This window comes from Neovison vison, chromosome X, assembly GCF_020171115.1.
Source record: "Neovison vison isolate M4711 chromosome X, ASM_NN_V1, whole genome shotgun sequence".
NCBI classification, from domain to species: Eukaryota; Metazoa; Chordata; class Mammalia; order Carnivora; family Mustelidae; genus Neogale; species Neogale vison.
Window position 1 is genome coordinate 37739037 of NC_058105.1, and position 16860 is coordinate 37755896.

At 37.0% G+C, this 16860-nt stretch overlaps 1 protein-coding gene across 3 annotated transcripts in view; it reads left to right on the forward strand.

The window, feature by feature from the left end:
* AMMECR1 (AMMECR nuclear protein 1) overlaps nt 1-16860 on the forward strand; it is a 115088-nt gene that overhangs the window by 44387 nt on the left and 53841 nt on the right. For all 3 annotated transcript variants that reach the window (XR_006382412.1, XM_044234631.1, XM_044234632.1), the window contains exon 2: nt 10967-11077. Coding sequence is in view for 2 of the 3 variants with exons in the window: in XM_044234631.1 (XP_044090566.1) it covers nt 10967-11077 (111 nt within the window). In the remaining variant the exon portion in view is untranslated. The remainder of the gene's footprint in view (nt 1-10966; nt 11078-16860) is intronic.

The following is a 16860-nucleotide window of genomic DNA, read 5'->3' on the forward strand; positions in this document are numbered from 1 at the left end:
GAAAATATTTTAAGAGTAGAAATCAATAAAAGAGAAAACAATAAAGAAAAATCAATGAAACCAATAGCCAGCTCTTTGAAAATATCAATAAAATTAATAAACCTATTGCTAGACTGATACAGATAAAAAGGAAAAGACAGAAATTAGCACAAATTACCAATATCAGGAAAGGAAGAACAGATATCACTATAGATCCTGCAGACATAGAAAGGACAAAGGAATATTGTGCATAACTCTATGCTGAAAAATTCTTCAACTTAGATGAAATGGAAGAATTCCTTGAAGGACACAGATTACCAAAATTGACTCAAAGAGAGCTAGAAAATCTGAATAGCCTTATATCTATTAAAGAAATCAAATGTGTAGTTAAAAATCATCCCATAATTAAACTCTAAGCTCCAATGACTTCAATGTGTATTCTACCAAATATTTAAGGAACAAATCAAACTTGTGGAAAATGGAGGAGGATAGAATTCTTCCCTGCTCATTCTATGAAGTTGGCATCACCATGATCTCAAAAACTGACAAAGATATTACAAGAAGAGAAAACCACAGATCAGTATTCTTTATATTCATACATATATATATATATTCATACATATATATAAAAATATATCATCAAATATTAACAGATTTAAAAAATTAACCTCACAATATACACAAACAGTAACTAAGAATGGATCATAAACCTAAATTAAAAGCTAAAATTATAAAACTTCTAGAAGAGACTAGGAGAAAATCTCCATGAACTTTAGATAAAGATTCCTCTATCCAACACAAAACATGAACCAGAAAGCAGAAATTCATAAAATTCAACTTCACCAAAATTAAAAATGTGTGCTCTTCAAAAGATAACATTAAGAAAATTAAAAGGCAAGCCACAGTCTAGGAAACATATTTGCAGTGTACATTTGGGATAAAGCTTGGTATCCAAAACATACTTTTTAATACCCTATACCTCCTGTAAAAAGAAGACAAACAATCCAATTTAAAAATAAGTAAATGAGTTGAACAAGCAATTCCCCCCCAAATTTGTGCATAAATATGAAGCACTTGAAGAGTTACTCAATATTCTTAGTTATCAGAGAACCACAAATTAAAACCACAGTGAGATATCCCTACACATTAACTTGAATTAAAAAAAAATACCAAGTGTTGGTAAGGATGTGGAGCAACTGGCACACCCATACAATGCTGGTAGGAATGTAGTTGGTGTAGCTACTGGAAATTGGTACAGCCAATTGAAAAATAGTTTGGCAGTTTCTTATAAAGGTAAACATATACTTACTCATAACTCAACTATTCCTTGTAGGTAGTTACCTAAGAGGAATTAAAACTTAATATTTCTATAAAAACTTGAATGTGAACATTATCATAGAAGCTTTATCTATAATAGCCCCAAACTATAAGCAACCCAAATATCCATCCATGCATGAGTAAAGAAACAAATTATGATATATCCATTCAGTGGAATACCACTCAACAATAAAAAGGAACAAACACATGAATGAGTATCAGAAGCATTACTCTAGGTGAAAGAAGCTGTCAGAAAAGACTGCATACTGGATGATTCCATTTCTGTGAAATTCTGGAAATGGCAAAACTATAGGGACTGAAAGCAGGTTTGTGTTTGCCAGGGTCCAGGCATGTGGAGAGGGAATTTATTACCAAGGGGTGCAAGGCAACTTTTTGGGGTGATGGAAATGTTCCATAACTTGATTGCACTTTAGGTTATATGTATATATATGTTTGTCAACATTCATTGCATTTTACACCTAAAATGCGTGCTTTTATAGTATATAAGTTATACTTTAGTGGGAAGTAGAAAGTTGATTTTCAAAAAGTACATTGGAGGTAAGGATGTCAATTCCATGTTAAAAAAAACCCAACCTCGTGGGCAGTTCAAAATAGAGGTTCTTAAGAGCTTGAACTGTTTTTTTGGAAGGTGAAAGAGGGGAGGGAGTGGAGGAAGGTAAAGGCAACATAAGCAGCCCTGATACAAAATATGGTCTCAGTTGAATGCTTTGTCCCTAGATCCTGCCTTTCCTTCTAACCCCTAAAATGAGAAGAGCTTGGGGGAAATTCCTGCTACAAAGCTGAGCCTATCCAACTTCTTTATCTCAAAGGAGCAAGTAATCCAATTCGAGGACCTTAAAATCAAAGCAGTTACCTTTCTAAACCAAGAAAACTTCATAAACACCTACATCACAGCTTTATTGCAGGTCTTATGAACCTGGCTCATTACATTGGATCTCCTTGGAACACGAAGCAAGATGGAAATCTAGAATGAAGAAGCTAGATAACTTTACAGCTCTCTGTATATTAGTGTTTAAATCACTCAGCCTATTTATTTCCTGTCTACTCTATTTCTGGTCATGGAATGGGTTCTGAAGATAAGACAAGATGGTGAAGACAGATCATTAGTGGGGAGGTAAGATAAAAGTTTAAAAACAAAGCAAAACAAAATCCTTTAGTTGTTTTCATTGTTTGAAGTGTTAAGTATTCCCTAACCATCCAGCATATGAATTGTCCAATGGAACAAAACATTTGGTACCGGGGCGCCTGGGTGGCTCAGTGGGTTAAGCCGCTGCCTTCGGCTCAGGTCATGATCTCAGGGTCCTGGGATCGAGTCCCGCATCGGGCTCACTGGTCCGCAGGGAGCCTGCTTCCTCCTCTCTCTCTCTGCCTGCCTCTCTGCCTACTTGTGATCTCTCTCTGTCAAATAAATAAATAAAATCTTAAAAAAAAACATTTGGTACCAAACACAGTTCCATAAAAGTTGTTAAGGGCATAAAAAAATAAATGTTGACCATATCAATCAAAACATTCTGAAACTCTGAATCTAGTTCTCCTGGCTCTCTCAGTTGTGCATACTGAGTTTGGAATACTTAAGGCACGGCAGGTCTTTTTTGGCCTGGTCTGTTTTATATTAAAATAATTAATTCTTTTCATAGTAAAGGCTGAGTCCCAACCCTTAAAGGTCTTTGAACAAATTGCTTCAGAACAGGAATTCCAAATATAAATTATTTCATTGCAGAATTCTATAGCAATTTGTCACTTAAAGCTTATTTTATGAGCTTCATTCTTAAGATGCTACCATATATTGAATTTAATACTCACTAAGACTCAAAAATATGTGTAAATGTAGATTTTTTCCAATGCAGGCAGGCTTTCTCATCTAATTTGGGGCTCTAAGAAATAAAATAAGACAGGCTAAACCCAGTGTATCAAGTCTGAGACTGAAATTTTTTTACCTTTACTGAAAAATCATTGATTTGGTCATGCTGAGAAGAAGAAATGGTTCTTTCAGTTCAAAATTTGGCAGAATCAAGCTAATCCTTTAAAGTATGCTGATGATTTGGCTGGTTATATGTTAGTGGTTATTATACTTGATTTATAACACACACATACACACACACACACACCCCCACACACCCATTCAACCTTTCCAGTCATCTGTAGGACTTTAGGCTCTCTCTTCCTCTGGCATTTGCCAGTTAAATTAGCATTATAAAAATGAGGTGTGGGGGAGGATATAGTACTGCAATGATAGAATTTCTGGGACTACCAGGCAAAGAAAAATACTGAAATATTGGTAATTCCTGATTCCCATTTTCAGATATTTGTGGTCATCTATACTAAGCCATGCTGTCTGTTAGAGCAGTGTCTCCTTGTTTTCCCGAGTCCCATGGATACAGGTTATTTATAAAAGCTGGAAGAAGAGGAGTAAGGCTATAATGGTGATTTAATGTATTAGTGTATTTAATTTAATGTATTTTCCTTATCTGCAGTAAAGGATCGGTGTGGATGAGAGAAGTGAAAAATGTATGGGAACCTTACCTTCTTCCCACACACCCCCCCATTTACCACCTCCTATTGTTCTCCTTTGAGTGTTTCTTTTTTTTTTTTCAATTTATTTATTTTCAGAAAAACAGTATTCATTATTTTTTCACCACACCCAGTGCTCCATGCAAGCCGTGCCCTCTATAATACCCACCACCTGGTACCCCAACCTCCCACCCCCCTGCCACTTCCAACCCCTCAGATTGTTTTTCAGAGTCCATAGTCTTTCGTGGTTCACCTCCCCTTCCAATTTCCCCCAACTCCCTTCTCCTCTCTAACACCCCTTGTCCTCCATGCTATTTGTTATGCTCCACAAATAAGTGAAACCATATGATAATTGACTCTCTCTGCTTGATTTATTTCACTCAGCATAATCTCTTCCAGTCCCGTCCATGTTGCTACAAAAGTTGGGTATTCATCCTTTCTGATAGAGGCATAATACTCCATAGTGTATATGGACCACATCTTCCTTATCCATTCATCCGTTGAAGGGCATCTTGGTTCTTTCCGTAGTTTGGCGACCGTAGCCATTGCTGCTGTAAACATTGTGTGGAGATTCCTCAAGAAATTAAAAATAGAGCTTCCCTAGGACCCTGCAATTGCACTCCTGGGTATTTACCCCAAGGATACAGATGTCGTGAAAAGAAGGGCCATCTGTACCCCAATGTTTATAGCAGCAATGGCCACAGTCGCCAAACTATGGAAAGATCCTTTCAGCGTTTCTTAATTTGAATTTCAGATTACCTGGAAGAGTTAGGCCTCATTCATCCATTAATGATTCATTCACTCATTTAAAAACCTCATTAAGTAATATGAATTAAACAGATCAATACCTAGCTAAATAGTTTTTAACAGCGGGTAAATGGGAATTTTCTTTTGGCAGGAATTTTGATTGGGCAGAAATCTGTAGCTTTTAGGTCACTTGAGTTGGATGAAGGCTGATTAGACAACAGGAAGAAAAAATGAAGAAAGAGGATTGAGAGGGAGTCAGAAAGGATGTTGGGAGGCCATCAAAGATAAAATAGTAGGTTTTGCTATGGGCTTCTAATGGGAATAGTATAGAAACTTGTGAAGTTGGTTTAGTGTGTCTAGGTTAATCCAGCATTTCTAGTTCTGGTATCTTCTCAGCTGATCTTTCTCTCCTTTCCTGGGAGGAGGAGAATGAGATTTGTGTCTTCATAAGAATTTCCTAATCTGTGGTATCTTAGAATACATCTAGCTTTGCTACTCAAAATATTTTTTTCCCTATACTGGCGGTCGTAAGAAGATTTGGAGAACTAGCTAGCTTTTACCACTAACCAGTGAGATGACTCTGCACTTAGTCTCCCTGGATCGCTTTTGGTTTTTCACCTGTAAAATGAAGAGGAAGTAGATAATCTCTTAAAATGTCCTTCATCTAACAATCTTAGATGATTATATAAACTGTGAATGATATGATAAATCTCTCGTTAGGGATTTGCTATGGACTGAATTGTGGCCCCACAAAATGAATATGTTGAAACCCTAACCTCCACCATAATGGTATTTGGAGATAGGGCCTATAAGGAGATAATTAAGGTTACTTGAGGCCAGAAGGGTGGGTCCCTGATCCAACAGGATTTGTGTGTTTGGAAGAGCCCGCTAGAGTTTGTATGCATGTGCACTCATTCTCTCTCTGAATGCTCAGAGAAAAGGCTAAGTGAGTACAAAGCCGTCACCCACAAGCCAGAAAGAGCTCTCACCAGAAACAGAATGCTGCTGGACCTTTGATCTTGTATTTTATAGTCTCCAGAACCATGAGAAAATAAATTTCTGTTGTTTAAGCCGCCTGGTCTGTGGTATTTTGTTATGGTGGCCCAAGTAGACTAATACAGGATTTAACCACACTGAGTACATTTTTTACAAATTGAATCTGTAGTTTATGTGATGTGTATGAGGTAGGTAACGTCTTTGTGCTAAAATAGGAAGCAAAATGTTTTAACCTGGCAGTGGAAGGAAGACTCCACCATTTCTGTTTTTCTCTGAGCTCCTAGATCCTGGGGAATTATGGTACTGGGTTGGATGTTATGAGTAATTTAGTTGGATCACAGAGCTAAGTAACAGAAGAACCTGAACATAGTTGAGAAGCAATTGTAATTTAATGGCAAAAGAAAAGAACCATGCCAGGTAGCTTCTCTTTTCCCATATCTGTGTATAATATAACCTTGTTGAACACCCATTTTTAGTTATTAGCAGTATATTGGTAGGGATGGAGATCATCGTTAATGTCACCTCCTACAAATCTCATTCTAAAGAAGAGTGAATTGCCAGAGTGGGGGCTTGCAAATGTCTAAGGCTATTTTTTTTTAAGATTTTATTTATTTGTTTGACAGACAGAGATCACAAGTAGGCAGAGAAGCAGGCAGAGAGAGAGGAGGAAGCAGCCTCCCTGCTAAGCAGAGAGCCCTATGTGGGGCTTCATCCCAGAACCCTGGGATCATGACCTGAGCTGAATGCAGATGCTTTAACCCACTGAGCCACCCAGGCGCCCCATGTCTGAGGCTATTTTCTTTAACCTGTATTTAACCATTTGCCGTCGTATGGAGGGGAGATAGGATTTATGGTAAAATGTTAAGTAAACACAGTTTTATCATAGCTATACCCCTCTCCCACAAATATATGTGTAATCTGTTTTGGTCTGCATCAATAGTCTCAAAAGAGGGACATAGGAAATGGCACTGCCAACGGACTGGGGAATGCCCTGTTCAGATTCACATTGCTTTTCTGTACTTTTGCTGATCCCATACAGCTACCTTTCCCTGAGAGCTAGTACTATTGACCTGATGGTATTGGCTGCCAGTTGGCAGAGAGGATGCACCTATTAAGTGGTTACTTCCTCTTCCTGTCGACAGACTTGGAAAAATAGAGTTTACTTGCCTCCAAAGGTTTCTCAGAATGTAGTGGTACAAAATGTTCACAAGTAGGAAAATTCCTTAAAAAGCTGTGTCTGGTTACTCTCCGATAAACATTTCCATTAATATTTCATTTCATTTTGAATGCCTTTCTAGCTTGTAGTATTTTTTTTTTCAGTGTATGTAGGTGGCTTCAAACCATACGGTAGAAGTATTTTCCAAAAAGCTTCAATCTTTGTCTTACTATGAACTGTTTTCCTTAGTTCTTGTCACTAAGCAGCTCCTCTCAACAGGCTCAAATCCCTTTTTCTACTTTAATCTGTCTCTGATTACGTTGACGTCGTACATCCTTTTGGGAACTCATACGTGTTTTAATAATATATTGAAGAAGAAATTGCCTATTTCTTCCTTCCGTGTTTGGGAAAATAAAAATTTTTGTTGCTTTTTTAGGTAATACGTATTGAATGTTCCCATAGTCATTGCCCTGTACAAAGAAGTTATCACACACAAGATACAATCTCCTGTGCTCAGTGATGTTTATTCTGTTTCAGTCTACTTTAAAATGCTTCATTTCCCAAGTTCTTTTCCCCCATGAAACGTTGCTTGTAGGTATTTTGGTTTTTTTCAGTTCCGTATATGTGTTCTTGAAAAAATTTTTTTTGAAATTCTTTTGTTGAAAAATAACCCACGTACAAAATTGTATTAGTTTCAGATATACAACATAGTAATTCAGTATTTACATACATTATGAAATGGTCACCACAATTAAGTCTAGTTACCATCTGTCACTGTACAAAGTTGTTACAATATTATTGACTACATTCCCTACGCTGTACATAACATAGCCTTGTACCTCCTAATCCCTTTCAGTGACTTGGTTCACCCCTCCTCACCCCCTTCCCCTCTAGCAACCATCCATTTGTTCTCTGTATCTGTGAGTCTGTTTGTGTTTTGTTTGAACACATTCATGTTCTTTATGAAGTATACTGGATGAGCATTTGTAAATGAGAAATTAGAGCCCAGATTGTGAAGGCATAGTTGTATTCTGTCTCCTAAAAGTCTGATTTCTTCCATCTTCAGGCATCTGTCCTAAATACAGTGGAGTTGTCAAGTAGCAATCTCTCCCGTCTTTGCCACAGATATTTTTCCACCACACCAGCTGCCAAAGTGGGTGTTGCTGGGGGCAGGTAAGGAACAGGGAGAGTGCAGACAACTCTGCATCTGCTTTACCTGTTACGAGGGCTCTTGAGGACAAATACTCAACAGTGCCTGAATTCATAGAATGTTAAATGTGCAAGAGACCACAGCAAGCTATCAGGATTATCATACTACTTTCTATTACATCTCCGAGCCCTTGCTTATTATGGAGTACCTTTTCTTCAAGGCTGCCTGGCAAAATGCAGCTTATCCTCTAGAACCCTATGCCTTGAATTCATCATCCCTTCATCAGTGATGGTATAGCATTATAAGAATCTGTATGTGATTTTCCCTACTATGTGTTTTGAATGCCCTCTGACATACTCCCTAATATAGTGGTTAATTTGTATTCTCTTTCTATTTACCCTACACATTTTGAATGTTTGCTTGAGTAGATAAGATTATGGTAAGAATGATGTGCATCTATATTTTAGTGGGGTAAAGAAGATTATTGAGGGTAAAGCACTTTTAAATGACTTTCATCTCTAGGGATTTTGATGGGAAACAAATTCACTGATACTTTTAGGTTTCTCACTCGAGTCACTGAGGAAGAGAATACACAACTAAGTTCTGTGTCGTGGAGAAGCCATCGTGGTATTTTAAAGACATGCTAGTATATATGTTGTGTGTGAGTCACACAGCAGTGTGATTCACTTTGTTCTCGATCAGCCAAGGGTCATGTTAAGGAGACATTTGTGTAGGTGCCATTATAGGGGAAGATTGGTATCTTACTGTCCACATAGTGGTTGCTGATGTTGACTCTACCAAATTACAAAGTGAAAAATAAAAAGGTGAAGTTCTTTGTTAAAGATAGTGTGTGGAGGGGCACCTGGGTGGCTTAGTGGGTTAAAGCCTCTGCCTTTGGCTCAGGTCATGATCCCAGGGTCCTGGGATCGAGTCCCACATCGGGCTCTCTGCTCAGCAGGAAGCCTGCTTCCTCCTCTCTCTGACTGCCTCTCTGCCTACTTGTAATCTCTGTCTGTCAAATAAATAAATAAAATCTTTAAAAAAAAAAAAAGATAGTGTGTAGAGGGCTCCTGGGTGGCTCAGTTGTTAAGCAGCTGCCTTTGGCTCAGGTCATGACTTCAGGGTCCTGGGATCAAGTCCCACATTGAGCTCCCTGCTCAGCAGGGAATCTGCTTCTCCCTCTCCCACTCCCCCTGCTTGTGTTTCCTCTCTCCCAGTCTCTCTCTTTCTTTGTCAAATAAATAAAATCTTTTTAAAAAATAAATAAAAAATAAAAATAGTGTGTGGAGTGCCTGGGTGGCTCAGTCAGTTAAGCGTCTGCTTTCTACTCAGGTCATGATCTGAGGGTCCTGGGATCGAGCCCCTATGTGGGCTCCCTTCTCAGCTAGAAACCTGATTCTCCCCCGCCTGCCACTCCCCCTACTTGTGTGCTCTCTCTCTCTCTGTCAAATGAATAAATAAACTCTTAAAAAAATAGAGTGTGTGGATTTTAGGTAGTAGTATTTGTATGAGTTATGTGTCTAATTCTTGTCTTCCTGATAATTCTTAGTCAAGAACAATTAGAGAAATGCTCTAAGTGGGGCATCAGTATCTTATCTCAAGTTATAAGGTGTTCATGTACATATGATGTAGGAAGCAGAAAACCTGGAATTTCCCTTTTGCTTTTTATCTTCGTGCTTTTAATGTAGGTCATCCAACACTTGAATACTAACATCAACAATCATTTGGCCTTATGGTCATTTTTTTCAATGCCTCTGAGAATTTGGTTCTTGGAAGAAGGTAATTCTTAGCACTGCTCCTGGTTTGTATACATTGTTTATTTTGCAACCTGTCTGATGTTGTGGCCACCTATCAGAACTTGGCATTATTTTATTGTTTGAGATGGGTGATTGAAGTACTTGAACAGGATTTTTTCACTTAACTGCTGATGACTGACTAGAGAGTACCTTAAATACAGAATGTGCTCTCCATCCCAACAGCATATTATTAGAAATACATGACCTATGGTATGTCCCCCTCAAATTTAAATTTTTAGAAAGCAGAATTGTACTGTATCCTACCCATAATATTGTGAATGTTCACATTAACACGAACCACCCCCAACTGTAGGGTATTTATCCTTTTTACACAATGTGCTAAAATGTGTAATTTATTTCATACAAATTGACATATAAAGTTGCTTCTAACTAGAATTGTTTCTAAAATCAACCATTAATCAAGGCTAGATCCAAACCTCTACTATATTAAACTTTATTTAAAACTACAAAAATTTCTTGATGGCATTGTATTCAATGCTTGAGAGATTGTATTTGTTGGCCATACTTTTATCTAAAAACTAAAATAATTTTTCTGGTTTCAGAGTCTTATTTTGTTAATGTTTGCTCTTGCCCTTTACCTCTCCAAACCCTACCCATTTTTGTAGGCCAAGCTGAAGAGAAGCAGACTTGATCAGATTTTCTTCTGTCCCTGTAGGTTCATTCATGGCATTTCATACTTAGTTTATAAAACTCAATTTCTTTTGTCTGTGAGTTAGTTGTGAACATGCCTCCCTTCTGTACTGGTTCCTAGAGAGGTACCGTGATGTTTTAGGCAACTTGTATTTCCTGTAACCTTTTGCAGTACTTTGCCCTGAGATATTCAGTATTTGCTGAAATTATGGGTTTTGTTGTTGTTGTTTTTCTAATCTAGACTTAATGAATCAGTCAGTAACTTGACTAAAGTCAGTAACTTTAAACAGGTTTAAATAAGGACTCAAGCAGTCACCATGCTTTGTCCAGGTAGCTGTTCCGATTTCATTATGTATTAACTGTGGAACTACCTCATCTGTAAAATAGGACTGTGGTAATAGCATTACTCAGACTCTTAGAGTTGTTGATGAGGATTGATATAGACTATTTGTTTAAAACATTTATCGTGCTGCCTCACATATAGGTTCCCCTCAATCATTCCAGCTATAATTGCTAAATGCAGTCCGTTGGGCTAGACTCAGCCATATCTCAGGCATCTAACCCTGTGTATAAAAAATATCCAATAAATAACTTGCTTGAGTTGAATTGATTGATTGACCCTATTTTTATCTTCCGTTACAGCCCACTGTTTGTAACATGGAAGATCGGTCGAGACAAAAGATTGCGTGGATGCATAGGTACTTTTTCTGCCATGAACTTGCATTCAGGACTCAGGGAGTACACACTTACCAGGTGAAGATCAATTTTTGTTACCTCTGCTTCTACATTAAAAACAAAACAAAACAAAAAAACTTATAATACTTGAACCTGCTACTTTAACTCCTTTGCCTTTACTAAATTGTTAACATTCTTGACTTCTTTCACATCAGATTTTTCCTTCTCTTCAACCATTTGCCTTATCTCTGATAAAACATTATTGCTATATTATCATAATGTAAAATACTGTGATTATATGTATTCTGTCATAGATGTTTTAAAGTGTCTTCATTCAGAGGCCAGCTTATTTTGTGTAACTTGAAAGTCAGTACACAGATGTCAATGGCTTACCAAAATGTATTATTTCCATAATAACACTGTGTCTTCCCTGTTAGGCTTTTTAAGAATTGTTGATATCTGTCATCTTACACATGTTGCTACACTTTTGTGTACTTTTGCAGTGAAGGGGAGAACCTTGGAAGAAAGGGATGCCACAGCCTGGCAGCGTAATCATTCACATTCACGCTTTACCCAGAATTAATTGTAGCTTACTTATTTTGTTTCCTCTAACACAAGGACAAAGTAATGAATGCCTCATTGCAGTTGTTAAGACTTTGTTTTTAATTTCCGAACTCACAAAAAGCTATCGAGCATGCCATCTGATTTTTTTTTTTTTGGTTCAAGTTTAGATTTCTAGCAATTTAGGTTCCAAAATTATTTCAAAAGAAGAAAATTCCTTAAATAATAAGCTATTAGTAAAGGAATTTCCTGTTTTTCATATTTCAGGGTGATTATCTGATACAGTTTCTATAGTTGTAATATGCACAAGTATCTGTCCAACAAGAAATTGGTCCCTGCTGACTATTGGTACTTGGGGCACATTGCTTAACCTCCAGTAGTTAAAGTAGTAATTACAGGATTTTGTTTTACATACTTAATAAGGATGTTAGGGAGGTGTTAGGGGAATGAAATAATACTCAGTCACTACTTTGCTTCTGGATTAACATTGTGGAACATTCATTATTTTATTTTAGGGTTGCATAAATGTGGCTTTTGCTACCAGTTAATAAAATGCTGGTAACCGAGTTTAGTATTCTTATATTTGAAGGTGCAGCTCACAGCTACAGGGTTTTCTTAGCTTACTGTGAAACCTGGAAAGGAAAACAAAGGCTTGGAGGGTCACTTTCATTTTTTTATATTTGCATAGGCATTAGAATTGAGTGTTTGGACTTGATTAAGAACATACAAGCAGTAAAGGGGTCAAAACACATATTCTGGAAATGAATTGAACTTGCTAAAGATAGTGTAAAGTCTAGTCTAATCAAGTTAGATTTTTTTTCTTGACATGAAATACTGTGGACTAATTTTGGGACTTGAGCAAATTCTGCCAGTGACTACCTCTTTGGGGGACTGGTACATACGAAATTACTCTTTTAATAGCTAATCAAAGGCAATTTATGACACATTTCCTAAAATAAGTAGTTATGAGGAACTTTGGTTCCTTGGTTATTGCTTGGAAAAAAGGATCCTATGGCAAAATAAATTTGGGGAACACTGGTTAAGCCAATTTAAAGAGCTGCGCTCACTGCAGGACTTCTCAGAACCTTTCATGTTAATAGTGTTGTGAATCTCCAAGAGTGAGATCTAGAATGCAGCGTTTCCCAAACTTCAACTCTTTTGACCACAGAACACTTTCTTTGTTAAGATTATTTATTATTTGATAGAGAGAGAGCACACACACAAGCAGGGGGAGTGGCAGGCAGAGGGAGAGGCAGAAGCAGGCTTCCTGCTGAGCAGAGAGCCTGATGTGGGGCTGGATCCCAGATCCTAGGACCCTGAGATCATCCACTGAACTGACTAAGCCACCCAGGTGCCCGAGAACCCTTTTATCCTACCACCCCATTCATCGTCTTATGCCATCAGTATCCCAAGGAACACATTTTCAGAAATTTATAAGTCTGTCATGAAATTTCCATTTTTCTTTATATTTGGGGAGTCTAGGTGGATAGTACAGAAACCCTTTGTACTTTCTAATGACACTGTGGCAGAAATCCCAGTATCAAATGTTACATACTTTAGAAATCCTTAGTGGTGGTGACTGTACTAACACTTGGGTTTTATTTAAAGAAAATCTGAAATTCTTTTGCCTATAGTGGTAAGACGGGATGAAATACTCAGTTTTTCCACACTTGCAGATTGGTCTCTTAGGGATATTACCAGAGGAATTATAGTGGGGTGTTTTTTTTTGACAATAATGTGATTCTGAATGAATCAGTCAAAGAGCTCAGCTTGAAAATTTGCTGACATTTGTATACATTTGTATACATCTCATAGTAGTCGGTGGCTCTTCCTGTTCATTTTTCAACTTTTTTCCCTCATGTTTTTATAGAACTTCCTGAAATAGTGTATGGCACACTAGATGCATATGTTTGTGTGTGTGTGTGTGTGTGTGTATACACATGTTCATACCCAATCATTTCATTTCTGTTTGGCTTGATTCTTTTTGCTTACATGACAATAAGAAAGAAGTTATTTGGAAGAGATGAACAAAAGAAAATGCGTCTTACAATATACAGTTGTACTTCTAGATTCATCTTAGAGTCAAAACTACAGAGTCAACTTTAGAAAAGTCACCACATAATGCCTTTCAGTCTAATAAGGGGCATTTCCCATTTCTGCTGTTGATGGTATTATTATTAATAGCTGCCATTTATTAAAACTTGCTACTTCAGTCTAATAAGGGACATTTACCATTTCTGCTGTTGATGGTATTATTATTAATAGCTGCCATTTATTAAAACTTGCTACATGTTGATACTGCAGAGAAGCTACTCACAACTCTTAGGTATCAGTACCACATTTTAAAACTGAAGAAACTGAGGTTTATGGACTTTGAATAATCTGTCCCCTCATACATCTAGTAAGCAGTAGAATCCATCTGACTGCAAAGTTCCAAGCCTTTAATTAAGACGTTTGAGATAAAACAAAACGATTTTTTCTGAGAAATTATGTTTTGCAGGTTTGTCATGCAAATAGTGAACTCAAAAGAGAGTTACTACAAATTGTCTAAGTCATGGATCGATAATTCATCACAAAAATCTAGCTAGGAGTTAAGATTGAAATTTTGGAACATTATTTTAAACTCCAGAAAATCTGCAGATGGAATTATAAAAAATACATAATACAGCGTTATATAGACTAGTCAGAAGAAAACTGACTTGGATTGATACTGAAAAAAGGGACAATGCTTATTACAAAAATATACTTTGGTGTGATAGGAAATTGTATCCTCTGGGACCTGTAAATAATGGACTAGACATTCAGAAGAATACAGTTTTTTAAAACATAACAATTAGGGATTCTTGGAGTTCATTCTTCAATCTTAAAAACCAATAAATCACAAAATTTACAAATGGAATTAAATGAAAACAAAAAATGAACTGTGAAATTAAAGACTCACCAGGTAGAAAGGTATTTTTAAAAAATTATTAGAGTATCTGGCTTTTCACTGTCTTCATCTGTGATTAGGTAGACTGTTGTTTTCAGAATATTACTCGCATATACCCTTATTCATTATGAAATATATATAACATGAAATTTATGTTTTTTGGAATTTACCATTGTAAATTTACCATTTTAACCAATTTGAAGTGTACAGTTCTGTACATTAAAGTGCAACCATCACCGTCATTCATATCCAAAACGTGTTCACCTTTCCCAACTGAAACTCTGTAGCCACTAAACACTAACTCCCTGCTGTCCCTCCCTGCCCCGGGCAACCATCATTCTACTTGCTGCCTCTGAATATGACTCTTTTATATACCTCATATAAGTGAAATACAGTATTTGTCTTTTTGTGATGTCTTATTTGGTATAGCATAGTATCTTCAAGGTTCACCCATGTGGTAACATATGTTAGAATACCCTTTCCTTTTAAAAGGCTGAGTAATATTTCATTGTATATATCTATCACATTTTGTTTATCCATTCATCTGTCTGTGGACATTTGGGTGACTTCAACCTCTTGGCTATTGCAAACAATGCTGCTGTGAACATGGGCATACACATATCCAGTTGAATACTGCTTTTTTTTTCCATTCTAAAAACTAACCACTTTACAGAAGACAGTGATCTAATTTGTTTATGGTCCCTTAATCTCCAAAACCTAACTCTGAAAAGTGACCAGGTCCTTTTTAAATGAAATGCCTATTGTAGATTATGTTTTTATTTATAAAATACAGCCTTAAAATTCAGACTCTTGCCATAGTCAAGTTTTATGTTCTCCTAATTGAAACTTTGATTTAAGGCTGAACTAAAACCTTATAAATAGGCTGATTTCCTCCCAATTATAAAAATGTATAATTTCTGTGTCTGCAGCAGAAAGACTTTGTGAGAATTATAACGTGGAACTATGGAAGATACTATTCCTTCCTTGTCCTTGGAGACTCTGAGTAAAAGCAGGCAAGATTAGAGCAAACAAGTAGCAGGATGGAGAGCTCAGAATTACTGATAGAAGTTTATCCATGGTGACATGTTCAAGTCCACAAATGACTATGTTTATTCATGGTCAGACCTTCCAAGTAGAAATATTCTTTGTCCCAGTTGAAGAAGAAAAATGTCCAGTATTTGCCAAGCTACTTGCATTTCTGGCTATTACATTTTAGGAAACCAAGGCAAACTTATCAATCCTTTCTCTTAGTACTTAGAGTATATACTTTATAGGCAGAGAATCATGACTCATATAGATGAATACTGAGACAAAGAAGATTCCTTAAAATTTTGGTCAGTAAGGTGCCTGGCAAAGCGTAGGTCTGATTCTTTATGTAAATTCAGGTTGGTGGTAATTCTTCCAGAACATATGAGGGAATAATAGAGGTGTTCTTATTTTGTAAAGCAGAAATGTGGTCTGTCATCAAGCTTAAAAGACCTTCTTTTCTTCTCATTTACTTTATTGGACTTAGACCTCTCAGCAGTGAAGTAATTATGCAGGTGCGTGGGCAGCGTCTGGAGCTTGATTCTGAACTATGCCACTTTGTTGCATTACTTAATTCTGAGAAATTAGCAAAGGAGGTTTGTTCCTTATTAAGGAGCAGGGGGACCACATAAAAGGTGGTGTGTTTTGTTTTGGAGTTTGTTTTGTGTGAGTGAGGGGTGTGTGTGTGTGTGTGTGTGTGTGTGAGAAAGAGAGAGAGAGAGAGAGAGAGAGAGAGCAAGCGATTGTTTCTGTGCTACAAATGTTCATTTTCTATTAGGATTTTTGAGCTATTAGAAATAGCTGACAGACCTATTTTATTACTTTCAAAGGCCCTGGCTAGATTGGGTTCTTCTGGGTGACTAGCTTTGTTGTAAACCAAATTCGCTTTTATATTTAGTATTACAATATGTCATTTTCTAAGGCAGTATGAGGCTAAAACCATTGTAAGCAGCGTAATTATATTTTTCCCTCTCAGAGTGGACTATTTTGTGATCATTGTTATTCTTGATTATTTTAGGTAACTGGACTTGGCTCATTGTGAATAATGAGGGGGCTTAAACACCCCCCCTCATTTAATATTAGTGCTCACGATAGCATCACCCAGATCGATTTTTCTCATGAAAAGAAAAGCCGTACCTGAGTCACTTCTAAGTACACTGTTGTCATGGGGCCCATTCTGGAGGTGCTTAGGCCAGACCAGTTTTGGCAAGTGTCGGTGGCAAGAGTCCTAGCTAAAATATACTTTTTGGAGAAATAAATAAGATGTATCAAAAATAGAATGCACAATTAATTTGCTTAATTTGCAGTCTACATTTTGTTGCAATTTTACTAAAGGCAGGTTGGC